Genomic DNA, 14,401 nt, shown 5'->3' with positions numbered 1-14,401 from the left:
CAAAGTCGGTGGGCTCCTGCTGCATACAGGTCCCAAAAGAGGGGTTTGTGGGGAAAGAGGGGACTTTGTGTCCATCATCGAATACACCTTTGGTCTAGAGAATATTAATGCTTACGCAGGAGTGGTAAATCGATTAGCCACACACTGAAAGAGTGCTGCCTGAATACCCCGTCTCAATATGAGAGGCTGTGAATGTAGGTTATTGGGCTCTCCCTCAGTAGGTCACATCCCCACAGCTCAAGGGGACAACCTACACCAAGTGGGTGCCGGCTGTATACTCGCAGCCTACACGTGTACTACAGCCCCTCCTGAGTACGGACCTGCCACTGACTATCCACCCCAGGTGTTTGGGAATACACTTGCAACTGGGTAAAATTTGGAGGCCATCGATAGCTAACCTTCTTGATTCAAAATTTTATTAACAAAACCAGGGAAGGGGGAAGCAAGGGTGAACAGTCTCCACAGTCCCAACCAGGCAGAGGGACAATACAGAGGGATAGACAAGAAGAAGAGAAAATTCTGAGACCTTCTGGTAAGGGCAGATGGGCCGTCAAATGGTGGATGGGTACAAGGAGAAATTCAGGGACCATTGAAGAAACAGACAAATGGGGGATTTCAGGAAGCTTCCCCGCCTGGAATGCGGGGGGCTGAGTACATCTGGGCCAGTGAGGCTCAGCGGTCAGCACTGGAGCGCAGGTCGGTAGTGAGTGGGTCATGCTGGATTGTTTGGTGCAACATCAGAGCCAGTAATCCTGCCCGGTTTGTCATGGCTGTGCGTACATTGCGCTCCTGCTCAAACAGTTCGTCCAGCTTGTACCACTGCCAGGGGAGTAGAAGGACCCATGAGAAGGAGCTCTGGAAGACCCACCTCCCCCTGGCCACACCTACTATCCAAACCTACCACGCGCACGCGCTCCAGGTCCACTTCAGCACGCCGCAACTTCTCCCAGCAGTAATGGCGGTTGCACTGGCGCTTGGGGAGGCGGCAAAAGTCCCCTGTGAGCTCAAAGACATCACGTACAAGGGGGCACCCGCATACCTCGTCCGCTGGCACCTGTAGGGAGACCAGGGGTGGGGGCGAATGAGGGGGTGGTAAGGTAGAAAAGAGAATAAGAATGGGGAGTGGTCAGAAAGGGAGGAGGGAAAGAATGAAAAGTTCAGGGGAAAGTGGAGAGGAATGGAAGAAGAAAAGGCAGGGCAAAGGGGAGGGACAGGAGATGATAAGACAGGAAAAAGATGGAGAGAAAGCAGGGATAAGTGGGAATTATGGAAGTGGTAAGGTAGGAAAAGGAAAGGAAGGGGTGAAGAAGAGATTAATGTGGGGCAGTGAGGAAGAGAGGAGGGACAGAATGGGGGCAGTTGAGGGAAAAACCTTACTTTGGGGTCCCGTGAGTGCTCGGGGCACAGCACCTGGAGTCGCTTACAGTATGTCTTGCTCTGAGGATTGTAGACATCACAGAAGAGTCGTGTGGCCCTGGGGGTTTGGAGTAGAGAGAGGGTAATGGGGAGAGAGAAGGAAGGGGGCCCACCTATCTGTAGCCATGCCCGTATCCTGCGCCAACATTCCACTTCTGACCCCAGCCTTAACCTCCCTACTGTAACTCCACATAGCTAGCGCCCACACTTACCCTTCAATGCGTGTGGGGTACATGGACCCAAAGGACGTCTGGCTTTCATACTGGAAGGATGAGCACAAATGGAGGGGAACTGTGGATGTGTGCTGCATGCCCTCCCAAAACAACACCCAGACAACACATCTGTCCCCCATGGACCCGCTGATATTCCCAAACCATCTGACCCCCTCAGGCTGACACCCTGACCTTGGCATAGCAGCGCTCCATATGGCGCAAGGCAACACGTGGGTTGATTGGGTGCCCGCAGGAGACACAGAAGATCTGCAGGTCCGTGTCATCACTGTCACCCTCATTGCTCTACATGGGGTGGAAGGAACAGTGAGGCCAGGCAGGATTAGGTACTGGGCCCTGCACTGCCATGCCCATGCTTGCTCACCTCCTCATCCTCACGCACAGCTTGCTGCTTGGCACGTGCAATGATGGACTCGAGCTCATGGAATCGGCGCTCCATTTCCTGAAGGCGGGTGCGGGCGCTCTGCTGCTCACGGCGAATGCGTTCGAGCAGCTTCTTGCCATGTTCCTCAGCAATACAGGGGCTCTGCTGCCACTGCTGGATGCGCTGTGGGAGGATCTCATAGATGCGGCTGCAGGAACAGTGGGTTGAAAGCGGGTGGAAAAGTGGGAAATAAAAGATGAGTAAGGGGAATAAGCCAAGGATGGCAGAATGGATGGATGACTAAATGATGAAAGTTAAGTCAACAGGTGAGTGAATGGTAGATAGATAAGCAGAAGAATGACTGAATGGTAGATGGAAGGGTAGACGGATAGGAGGGTGCTCGGTTGACTGAATAGTGGACAGGGAACTGACATACAGAGCGATTTGTTCAAGCCCTACTCTATACTCCCTTACTCCCTTGAATCCTCCAAGAATGACTCACTTGGCTGCCAGTTTCATGCCACAGTCGTCTGAGCAATATTTGGAGCCTGGCTGGGCAGGGCGCACACAGCCAGGTCCCAGGCACTGTGGTAGCGATGCAGGATCCTTGACATCGGCACGTTCCGGGTGTTTCCATTTGTCCTTGTGCTTCTGCTTCTGGCGATGCCGCTTGTATCTCTCCTCCTTCTACGGAACAAGGCAGGTTAGGACAGGGAAGAGTTGAAATCAGCCCCAGACCCGTCTCTCCCTGCATCCCACCCCTTTCTGACTCTCACCCCAGTTAGCCCCCAGTTAGCCCCTGCTCTCTGGCTTCCCACATCCATTTCATTCTCTCCATCACCTTCTTCTCAGATTTCTTCTCTCGACGCTTCACATGCTTCACTTTCACTGCCCTCTTCCGCAACGCAGGGTCCAGGAAAGGAGACTCCTCTGTGTCGCTCATCCAGGGCTGCAAGTGAGGCATATGCTGACCAACATGCCCTACTCAGGACTATCCACCACTTACTGATTCCCGAAGCAGCCTTCCATACCCTCTGCCTCCTCTCTCCTTATTACGGATGCTCTGCTTCTGCAACCTCCACCCTTCCACCATGGGATGCTCTGCCTGCTCACCAGGCCATGGTCATCAAAGGCCCCTGCACAGAAGTCCTGGTACAGGTCAGGGTCCAGTGGCAGGTCCTCATCTGAGAGTGGCTCAGGTGTGGCTGTAGCCTCAGGTGGCTCCTTAACTGCTGATGATGCTACTGCCCCCTCATCCTCACGGGTGCGTCCCAGCTTCTGTGATGGCTGTGGCTGCTGCTGGGTGGGCAGTGGACGGCGAGGCCTTGGCAGGGATTCTGAGGGCGTCACTGGCGAGAGCTGCAGGGCAGAATCTCAGGACTGGCCCTGAATAAACCTGCCCGCATGCCCCGCCCCGCCCTGGGGGGCTGGACTCACCGAGGAAGGGAAGTACTTGTACGATTCCTGTGCCGGCAGGAGGAAGGCCCAGGTCAGCCCCAGGTGGATGGAGGGTGACCCGGCCCTAACCCCTCCCACAAGTGCCTGGCCCCACCAACTAGCCCCGCCTTGCCTCCCCAGGCACAATTGCCACCCCGCCCTCATCAATAGGACATGCTCAGCTCTGTCCCATCTGCCGACATGCCTGACTACCCAGAAACATCCGAACCTACCCGGCCCACCTAGGGTTGGGGGGCTCCCGTGCTAGCCCAGCGCACCTAGTCATGACCCATTCATCTGAACAGGCCAGACTCCTTCCCACTTGTCTGTATGCACTTAGACCCCACCCCGCTTACTCATCCTAACCTCAACCAGTTCTTCCTGAACACACTGGCCCCCTAACCTGACCCTTCCCAGCTCTGCCCATGCTCACCCGGGCCCGAAGCTGGCACTGACGCAGCCGGCACTTCTGCCGGATCTTGTTGGGGCCCCCAAACTTCTTCATGTCCCGGCAAAAGTCACAGTGGCCACAGTCTTCAGTGCGCCGGCAGGCCTCGCACTCGCCACACATGCGGGCTGACCGTTTGATCTGCTGCTGCTGCTGTTGCTGCTGCTGCTGCTGCTGTTGCTGCTGCTGCTGCTGCTGCTGCTGCTGCTGCTGCTGTTGCTGCTGCTGCTGCTGGTGGTGATGCTGAGGGAAGGGGCCCGAAATACAAATCAGGAACTCAAGTAGGGCCTGAGATGGGATCACCTTACCTATCCCTGCAACCGCAGCCACTCACCTGGCTGGGTGTGGCCCCCAAGGGCTGTGGAGAGGATTTGTGGGGCGAAGCTGAGCCCCGAGCAAGTATGGCCCCAACCCCTGTCCCTGAACCCGCCCGGCGCTGCAGGTCTGGATCCGGGGCAGGCCTCTTGCGCCCTCCACCCTCATCCCGGGGCTCACTGCCGTCTCGCTCATTACTGTCCCGTTCCCGTGACTTCTTGTGCCGATAGCGGATCTCCAGCTTGGGGTCTTTCTCTGTTGGATAGAGAGTGGGGCCAGGGTGGGCTGGCACTGGGAGATTCTCTCCTTTTCTGTCCCACCCACAATTAGCCAATAGCTCTCTTCCCCCAATCCAGGGAAGAGCTGCCCCCTCCACTGGGACCCACTATTATGGCTCACCACAGAACGATTACTTTGCCCACAAACATATATCACTACTTCCCATGACCCAGCATCCCATTATGGCTCCTCCTCCTCCTCCATCAATGCCCGCCCTGCCTACCTTGTCCATGCCACCCCCCTCACCTTGGCACTCTCGACAGTACCACTCCCGGATGGCCTTGGCCATCTTCTCAGTGATCCGGATGCAGTCCCCATGGAACCACTCATTGCAGTTGTCACACCCGCTGCAGAGGATGGGGCGAGTGGTGGAGATGTGAGGAGCGGCACCAATTGGCCTCACCCAACCTTGCCAGGTGACAGCCCCGCCCACCTTTCCCAGGCTCACATCATGAAGCAGTTGATGTCTGGTTTGCGGCAGATGCAGTAGATGGGCGCATTCTCCCCATTCTCCGACTTGCTGTCCTCCCCAGCATCTGCAGGCTCTGGGTCTGAACCATCCCCTTCCTGTGGGATCCCCCCCATTATTGCTCCTTAGAGAACCCCCATCATGGCGACTCGTTCCTCCATTACAGCTCCATCAGGACTCACCACAGACACAAATACTCTGCTGATAGACTTCCCATTATGGCTCCTCATAAATCTCTCCATTAAGGTCCCCACAACCCCCACCACATCAGCCCGTGACACCCTATTACTCTGATTATAAACTCTCATCACTCTACCCTAGACTTACCCCAGTGACACCCCTCACTCTATCCACACACTCGCAAAGCTTCATTACACACACCCTACCACTACGCCCATCACAAGTTCTCACAAATGCCACGTGATTTATCCACAGACTTCCCATCACGGTTCCCCACAGATCCCGTTATTAACTCCACGGACACCCCCGCCTCCATCATGGTTCTCCACGGATCCTTGAGAGTCATCATGGCACACTACAGACTATGCAATGCGGCTTATCGCAAACCCTTTATCACTCTGCCCAAAGAATCCCCCATCCGGACCCCAAGGAACTACCATCAGGGATTCCCTACTAAACTTCCATTACGGACCCCCACAGCGGATCCTCACAGAACTCCCAGACGGTTCACGCAACAGAAAAAAATCAGAGTGTCAGACCCCCATCACTCTACCCACAGAAGCCTATTAAAAATCCCCACAGGCTCCCACAATTCTGCCCAGACCCGCGTTTCTTTTCGCCACAGACCCCACGCGTCTGCCAAAGGACCTCGCCTTTACCAACCCCACTAGCATCTACCGCCGACCCTCTCCCTGAACCGCGTACTCACCATCTCTCGAATGCCGGCGCCCCCTTTCTCGACCCCCGATAGCGACCGGCGAACCTACACAGACCACTCCACCACGTCCGCGGCAGTTGCAAAGGTGCCCACAACTACTTCCGCTTCTGGCAGCGCCTCCCAGCACCGTACTCCTATTGCGCAGGCCCAGTGCGTCGGCCCCGCGACAAACAAGCGGTCGCCCGCCTACAACCCTGACTATCTGTCAGGCGTCGCCATTTTGACTACCGAAGCCGTATGGTGGCCGAGTCCATACGTTCTCAGGAAACATGGCCGCGCCTTAGCGCTGCTTTCCCGAGGGCGCCGCCACCTTGTCAGTCGAGTCCGTACGGTGACGGCTTGTACGGCCTCAAAGTGAGAGGCAATATGGCCGCGCCTACTGCGCGACTTCCATGCAGACGCCATCATCTTGGAATCCGATTCTGTAAGATGGCTGAGTCCGTACGTTCACAGGCAGCACATGGCAGCGTCCTATTTGCGACTTCTACTAGGACGCTGCTATCTTGACGATGGATTCCCTACGCCGGTAGCTTGAACTACGAAGTTCACAGGGAAAGCCGCCGCTCCTGAAACACTACCTGGTCCAAGTCGCCTTCACTTCTCCGTTCAATCACTTTTCACTTTTCCCTTCCGCGTGTATTAATGGGGCTCAGGCAACATGCCTTCTTGTGCTGCGCGGGAAACCAGGCCCACTGCATGTCTCCGGCACCATTTCCTACCACTCTCCTACTCTCACTCCTTGCAGTTCTTCAGCCAGGTCTGGCACGGTTCAGCCCCTGGGCCTTTCCAACGTGACTCTCACTTGGCAGAATTAGTCCCGAAGAACGATGAAAGGCCATAAATGATGGTGGCCTGACCATCTCTGGTGAGAAGTGGCCGGACCAAAGTAGATTTTGAAATCAGGTGCAAACAGCTTCACCGAATCCTCCCCTGACCCACCACCATCAGAATGTAGATTTGCCTGGTTCCTGGCGATGTCCACTTTTGTTCTCGTTTCATGCATATCCAACAATCTCTCCAGTAAAGGTAATTTTTAAAATTTAAATTATGTACAATAAAGAAAATCTGTACAGGTCAGAGAGCTAGAGAGCTCCTCAGGGTAATGCTCTAAAGTGGGCGAATATAAATGTTAAATGAGATACAACACGTCAGTGTTATTTTATATACAAAGACTATAATTCCACTCCTTACCCTCCACACCCCACCCCCAAACACATTACATGCTAGTGTCATGGTCATAGTAAATGTCCGCAGTCAATGCCAGGAGTTTATTTTGGATTGAGAAGGGGGGTCTGAGATTTTTCACCCTTGGCAGAAAGTTTTTCTGGATTTCCTGGCTCTGGACATAGGAGCAACTCATTTGCTAATGAGGATTCTGCCACTTGTGACTTAGGAGTTCCGATTTTTTTCCCCCCTACCTTTCCTAAACATTTTTTCCTCATGGTCTCCTCCACACTGTCACAGACACCAAGACACGGGGGCCACAACATAGGTGACCTTCTCTTAAAAGAGGTTTTTAATGTTTCAAAGAACGAATTCTTTGTTTCATTGGTTTTCTCTATTGTTTTTCTCATCTCTATTTCATTAATTCCACTTTCATCTTTGTTATGACCTCCTTCTGCTTTGGGTTTAATTTGCTTTCCTTTTATTCATTTAATGTTGGAAAGCTAGATTATTGATTTGAGTGGAACGGACTCAGAGAAATTAGAGAAGTGAGCAATCAAAACTCAGTTTCCAGTAAAGCACACAATAAGATAGGTAGTAACGTGGCAATTCCAGGAAGCATACCTCAACTTGATAGATTGCTCAACCTCATGTTTGGAGAAGGGCATAAAGGACCTCGACTGGCTCTAAAATCCAAACCACATTATTAACCCTCCGAGCTCTTCTTTGAACCTCCCATGCTCTGGGAAACTGGGCTACTATCTTATTTGCTTTCAGTGGCCAATCAGTGGCAAATAAGAGCAGAGTGTCAGTGGGAGACTCAAATGTGCTGCTTTTACCACTTGACTATGCGTGCTGAATCTGGGCAGTTAAGGATTTTGTTGACAATGAGTGTGTGTATGAAAGCTCTAGTTTTATCGTTGGCAACAAATACCACCAATTATTTTATTTGAAGTGATGGTCTCACTCAGTTCATTTTTCAAAAAAATGTCTGCCAAGTATCAAATCTGAATAACTGCAGTTGTTTTTTCAGATAAAAATGGTGTTCCAACACAAGTGGCTAGTTCAGCTCACAACTCAAACGATCGTAGAGGTACTTTTCCACGATACAACTCTTGCACCGTGGTATGCGGTAATGCTTCGTGCTTCTCGTTTCATCACATATTATTACACTGACAGAAATCTTTTCCAGGATTGAGATTTAATAAAATTATTAAATTTTTATTGCTTCATCTAAAATATTCTTGGCTTTGCAGAAGCCACCACCCCAGAGCCACTCGTGCCCAGCCATGGGCAACTCAACCGTGTTCTTTGATATCACCATCGACAGAGAGCCTTTGGGCCATGCCTCCTTCGAGCTGTTTGCAGACAAAGTTCCAAAGACAGCAGCGTGGGGAGAAAGGATTTGGTTATAAAGGTTCCTGCTTTAATAGAATTATTCTGGGATTTATGTGCCAGGGTGGTGACTTCACACATCATAATGGTACAGATGGCAAGCCCATCTATGGGGAGAAATTTGATGATGAGGATTTAATCCTGAAACATACAGGTCCTGGTATCTTGTCCATGGCAAGTGCTGGACCCAACACAAAAGGTTCCCAGCTTTGTATCTGCATTGCCAAGACTGAGTGTTTGGATAACAAGCATGTGGTCTTCGGCAAGGTAAAAGAAGGCATGAATATTGTAGAGGGCATGGAGCACTTTGGTTCCAGGAATGGCAAAGATCAGCAAGAAGATCATCATTACTGAATGTGGACAACTCTAATAAGTTTGACTTGTTTTATCTCAACCATCAGCCCATTCCTTCTGTAGGTTGCAAGAGTACCCCTCACCCCACCTGCTTGAACACCCTATAATCTCTGCTCTCACTGCAATTCATTGCATTCTGGATTTTCCTTGTCCCTCCAAGTCTAGCTGGGTTGCAGAGATAAGTTTATGATTATGAAATAAAAGTTAAAAAAAATCCTTAAGTTGGACTGGATTTGCGTGTGTGTGTGTGTGAATGTATATGGTGAGCAATATGGTAAATGCCAGTATAGTTTAGAGCAACTGTAATTTCTGCTAGATTTATGCTAATGTGCCTGCAGTTTTAATAACCATTGATTTTACCCCATTTGGTATAAATAATGTGGTGAGACAGAAAAAAAAAAAGTCCTAATGTTATTATGAAAAAGTTTGATCTTGCGGCCCACCTGAAAGTATCTCGGGTATCCCAAGGGGTCCACAGGCAACACTTTGATAACTTACTTTCTATACTACAAAGATTAGTATTAATGAAGTATTGTTAATTAATTGACATCGTGGATGAAAAAGGGGTTTTACAGAAAATAACTACAGGATGATCTGATCATAAATTCCTAACTGGGCAGGTGGTGGTGGGTAGTCACAGTCCAGGAATATAACTTCTTTAGTAAAAGATTTATGTCAAGCAAGCCTTGTCCACTGTTTCTGTACATCTAGGTTAACACACCTTTGAAATAAGCTTAACTGTCCTCAAGAGAGCACATAATCTTGACTATCCAGTAATCCAATCCCACCTTCCTTTCTCCCACCTTCATGTCATCTTCCTTACATTCACTCCTTAATTTCAAATGCATAAAAGAATCTGCAAAACTGTCATTCTCCCAAGCATTTGAGATTTTGCTTCCCTGCAATTGTCATCAATTTGGCTCAAACTCATAAAAATTCTCTACAGATTTGGATGTTTCCTGTCAACATTTACTTGGCATAGTCGGCAGGATTCCAAAGAAGCTGACCCAGGACCACCCTGCGGACCAGGACCCAGTGCTGGGTACAAGCGAGGGCCCATTGTGCTCCACGGGCTCCCCTCTTCACATTGGGTGAACTTCATTGAGTTTTTCTCTCAAAATCCTGGCGCTTCTTGTTTTAGGTAGTGGATCCTGACTTTATTTGAGCTGTTCTTAGAAAATCTTCGAGGAGGATAAGGGTTGAGATAACCCAGGGAAAAGAGAAGAAAAAATGGATGCCTGCTTTTAATGTCAGCTTTTTAATGAGATTGCTTACTGAGAGTCTGAACAAATTCTTTGCTGTTTAAATGAGAGACAAACTCTCTTTAGCTCCAAAAAAGAAAGGACATTTGCTTCCTTAACCTGAATAACCCATGGGGTGACAATAGTTGTTTTAGATCCCCAAATCTGGAGTGGCAGAGAGAGGTGCCACAAGGTGTCCAGTGCAATATCGCAACCAATCCCAGAGAGGCCAGTGGAGTCCCCGGGGAGAAAGGCAGGGCACTCTGGAGTGCGTTCACCCCAAGAAAGGGGCTGTGCCTTGAAAAGTGCTATGGTTCCAGCAACATCCAGTAAGCTCTTGCTGGCTTTTGCTCCAATATTCTTAGGTGACTGTTGGGTTGCCTGAGGAAAAATTCCCTCTAGGGTGTGAAGAAGTTCTATAGGGATATTCATGGCATTTGGCTCATCTGGAGATATGCACGTAAAGGCTGGTTCTCCCTAGACTCTACAGATCTTATAGGAAAAACTAAAATTAACATGAGAGATCATGCCTCCAAAGCTAAAAAGTGCCAGGACAGTCAGCCTCCCATTAATACTAAGATGGCTGAGATTAGGATCCTTTGATACTTCTAAATTGATCTTTGCACATACGGTTGAAAAAAGCCACTATAAAATTAGGCAGAATGAATGGAAAGCATAAATTAATTTGGTCTTTCGAAGCTTCAAAACAAGGATTTAGATAAATAGATGGACTGACGATGTCATTTAAGTATCAACCCAATTCTTTGAGGTATTAAAAATGGCTGTCCTTACGTTAAAAGGGGGAAGGTTGTTTGGAACTTGACTTGTCAAGGACAGATATAAATTGTAAATGCTTCCAAAACAAAATTTGGATCCAACTGTTCTTTTACAAACTAGTGAGTTTTTCTCATGACTGAAAGGTCTCTGTTTGTGTCTGACTCTGTGTGTCTATATATGTATTTTGCAAATGTGAGAAAATTTTCTAACTCTGGATGGTGTTAAAATTAAAGACAAGTGCTTATAACAATTGGATAGTCTAAAATTCTTAGAAATATAGAAACTGACTCAAATGCTTTTCAAGATCACATGATCTAAAATTAATCTTTAGTAATCTTTTGAGTGATATCAAATATTTATATTTTACCTGGGCTTACAAAAATAAGTCCATGTTAATAACTGACTTGTTTTAGACTCAGTGTGTATACCCATTTGTTTTGCTTAAAACATGTGCAATATATGGCACCTGGCCAACCCCATTACTATGTCCCACCAGGAATGGAGCCCTTCATCTGAAGCACAAGAGAGGTGCACATGGCCCATCATTCACATAAGGAACAGACATATATTTCATTTCTGTTGAGTATATAACTAACAGTGGAATCGTTGGGTCATATGGTATCCCTATTTGTAACTGTTTGAAGAAATCACCAGATTGTTTTCCAAAGTGACTGTGCCATTTTATATTCTCATCAGCAGTGTATGAGGATTCTAATTTTCCCACATCTTCACCAACATTGTTATCTGTCTTTTGTGTTATAGCCATGTTAGTGGGTGTGAAATAGTATCTCATTGTGATTTTGATTTGTGTTTCCCTGATGGGTAGTGATATAGAACATTTTTTCATGGGCTTATTGGCCATTTTTATATCTTCTTTGGAGACATATCTAATCAGATCCTTTACCTATTTTTTCATGTTGTTATTATTTACTTGTAATAGTTCTAAAAATATTCTAGATACATGTCCCTTATCACACATATGATTTCCAAACATTTTTTCCCATTCTGTGGATCATTTCTTCACTTTCTTGATGGTGTTCTTTGACACACAAAAGTTTTAAACTTTGATAATGTCCAGTTTATCTATTTTTTCTTTTATCACCTGTGCTCTTATTGTTATATCTAAGAAACCATCGCCAAATCCAAGATCACAAAGATTCACATCTATGTTTTCTTCTGATAGTTTTATAGCTTAAGCTCTTACATTTGGGTCTTTGGTTCATTCTGAGTTTAAAAAAATCCATTTTCAGTTTCCTGTACAGCGTGAGGTAGGGGCCCAACTTCATTCTTATGCATATAAGTATCCAGTTGCCCCAGCACTATTTATTAACTATTCTTTTCCCAATGAATAGTTATGGCACTTTTGTCAAAAATCAATTGACAGTAAATATGAGGGTTCATTTCTGTACTCTCAGTTCTATTCCATTGATCTTTATGTCTACTTCATACCAGTACTACACATCTATATGTCTTGATTACTGTAGCTTTGTAGTAAGTTTTGAAATTCCGAAGTGTGAGTCCTCCAACTTTGTTATTCTTTTTAAATACTGTTTTGGCTACTTCGAGTTACTTACATTTCCATACAAATTTTGTCAATTTGTCTAATTTTGCAAAGAAGTCAGCTTAAATTTTGATAGGGGTTATGTTGTATCTGTTGATCGATTTGGGGGAGTACTGCCATGGTAACAGTCTTCCAAACCACAAACATGGGATGTCACCCTTTCCTCTTAACATGAGCTCTGACTGTAGGTCCAGTTGGGCTAGGCTAGGCCGAGGAATGGGGGCAGCTGGACAAGTTTCTAGGGTCTAGGGCCCAGGTCATTAACGTCCTTCTTTCGTCTTCCTCCTCCCACTTACAGCTCCCCTGCCTTCCAACCCCTCAACTGCTACCGTTACCACGATCGCCAAGTAAGAAGTGTGAGGCTTTTCACCTCCTCTTGCCCCACAAAGCCGGTAAGTTGTCTTTACATGTTGGGGGCCTCTGGTACCTGCAGCCGCCGCCTCACAGGCAGGATCCCCCAAACTGAAGCGACCAGTGAGCACTGCTTCAAGGCGCGGCGTTCTGGTTGCCACGGGCTACCCAGTCCCTGAGGAGGGTGGTTGGAGGTGTGTTCGTTCCGCCGGAAGTGGGCAGCATCACCATGGGGACCGACGCCGCCAAAACTAGCTAGTTCCTTTTGGCGCCGAGAAGCTGAGTTTGCGCGATTCTTTCCTCCACTCAGGCCACCCTCTCTGCATGTTTTCCAGATTCTGTACGTCTTTCCTCTTGGAAAAGTTAAGATCTAACTACAACTCCTTTTTATACAGCTAATTGCATCTTATAATATAAAAGTCTGATTAGATCCCATTTGGTTCCAAGGGTGCACAGTTAGGGCTTTCTTAGCACGTCCGGAAGATTTTAATTACTTTGCTATTTATTGTATCGGCTTAAATGGGAGGTGGGCAGGCCGGGACGCCCTTTTCGGAGCAGGCGGGAGAGAGCGGGAGTCAGGGTGGCAGTCATTTTGTTCTCCCCGCCACCACCGCAGCAGCCGCAGCCCTGCCCCCGCCAGGTCCTCTCCGCTGCAAATCGGTACCTCCACTATGGCACGGACGGAGGGGCCCCAACCCGAGACCCTGAGCTCTCCAAGAGCTCGGCATCCCGCAAAGGAGCTCCCCAAAAGTTGGGTCCCACGTGGGGTCCCTCGGCCCAATGGAGATGTGTCCAACCTCTGAACCCGCTTCCCGGGTTTCCATAATTGAAATCCCGCAACCCTGGGGAGGTCAAGCGAGCACCCGGGGCAGGAGGGACCGCTACTCAGCGACAGGAGACTAGGCTTTCCCAGAGTGGGGTACTGTCTCAGCAAGACCCCGTTGGTGCTGCCCACCGCCCAGGGTGTCTCTCTGGAGGCCACGCACTGCCCGTCCACCCTCACTGGGAAACTCATGTCAGCATATGGATAGTATAGCTAAGCTACGCCATCGTTTTACTGCCTACATTTTGTTTGGCCAAGTGGCTTGCAAGAACCTAAAACTGACACTAGCCCCCTTATGCAAGCCTGTGTCCAAGATGGCAGCCACAGAGTCCCAAGCAAATGTAAATTCCTGATATGACTTCCCCAACGGCCCTTGTAACCAAGTCTCCCCTGCCTCCCAGTGCCTGTTTGCTTTATGCACCCCTTAGGTCAGACCCTGTGGGGCTTACCAAATCCCTCCTCTTTTGGTTTTAATTGACCAGTTCAACCCTAGCCTGGGAACCCCAAAGCACTCCACCCACGGTCCCTAATAAGAGCATGTAGCCCAGGTCCTGCCTCTCTGTCTGTACTCTGCCTGGACCTCCCCATGTTGCCTCTGGAGGAATGCAGTGTACTTCCTCCAGAACCTGTAAGTAATAAACTATTGTAATCCAGTTTCTCTTGTGGTTTGTTATTGAAGGGCAGGGAGTGGGTGGTGGGTGACAATCAGGTGAGGGGGGGGGGGTGGCCCAGGTGACTCATCATCGGGTAACCTGTGCTCTACTAATTATTTTAACAAAGTCATAAGTTGGTGGCATAAGACAGGAGCCTAGAACCAAACCACTCTCATCCCCCTCAGGGACTCAACCATCTGCCCCCATGTGGGAAGAGGCAGATCAC

The 14,401-nt window shown here is 48.9% G+C and overlaps 1 protein-coding gene and 1 pseudogene across 2 annotated transcripts; one reads left to right on the top strand and one right to left on the bottom strand.

Annotated features, from left to right (window-relative positions):
* Window positions 1-394: 394 nt before the first annotated feature.
* On the bottom strand, window positions 395-5,990 carry CXXC1 (CXXC finger protein 1). 2 transcript variants are annotated; one of them, XM_039841848.1, is made up of 15 exons: window positions 5,848-5,989; window positions 4,938-5,056; window positions 4,736-4,836; window positions 4,230-4,465; window positions 3,881-4,138; window positions 3,448-3,474; window positions 3,124-3,369; window positions 2,852-2,959; window positions 2,513-2,697; window positions 2,011-2,218; window positions 1,821-1,931; window positions 1,629-1,678; window positions 1,378-1,474; window positions 902-1,054; window positions 395-819 (listed from the first exon to the last, which is right to left on the bottom strand). In XM_039841848.1, exons 1-15 carry the CDS (start codon window positions 5,848-5,850, stop codon window positions 673-675), a joined length of 2,049 nt encoding a protein of 682 aa, XP_039697782.1. In that variant the 5' UTR covers window positions 5,851-5,989; the 3' UTR covers window positions 395-672. The 2 variants fall into 2 exon arrangements, with proteins under 2 accessions (XP_039697782.1, XP_039697791.1); XM_039841857.1 differs by lacking the exon at window positions 3,448-3,474 and having other exon boundaries at window positions 5,848-5,990.
* Window positions 5,991-6,087: 97 nt separating this feature from the next.
* Window positions 6,088-8,967, top strand: LOC120585523 (peptidyl-prolyl cis-trans isomerase A-like; annotated as a pseudogene).
* Window positions 8,968-14,401: the final 5,434 nt, after the last annotated feature.

This window comes from Pteropus medius, unplaced genomic scaffold (assembly GCF_902729225.1).
Source record: "Pteropus medius unplaced genomic scaffold, Ma_sr-lr_union100, whole genome shotgun sequence".
Classification (NCBI taxonomy): Eukaryota; Metazoa; Chordata; class Mammalia; order Chiroptera; family Pteropodidae; genus Pteropus; species Pteropus medius.
The sequence above is the reverse complement of the archived record's forward strand: the minus strand, read 5'-3'. Positions and strand labels throughout refer to the sequence as shown.

Coding starts and splice junctions, on each gene's coding strand:
- CXXC1 (XM_039841848.1), bottom strand. Junction 2,698..2,851: donor AGAAGAAATCTGAGAAGAAG/GTGATGGAGAGA, acceptor CTTGTTCCGTAG/AAGGAGGAGAGATACAAGCG. Junction 1,932..2,010: donor CTGTGCGTGAGGATGAGGAG/GTGAGCAAGCAT, acceptor CACCCCATGTAG/AGCAATGAGGGTGACAGTGA.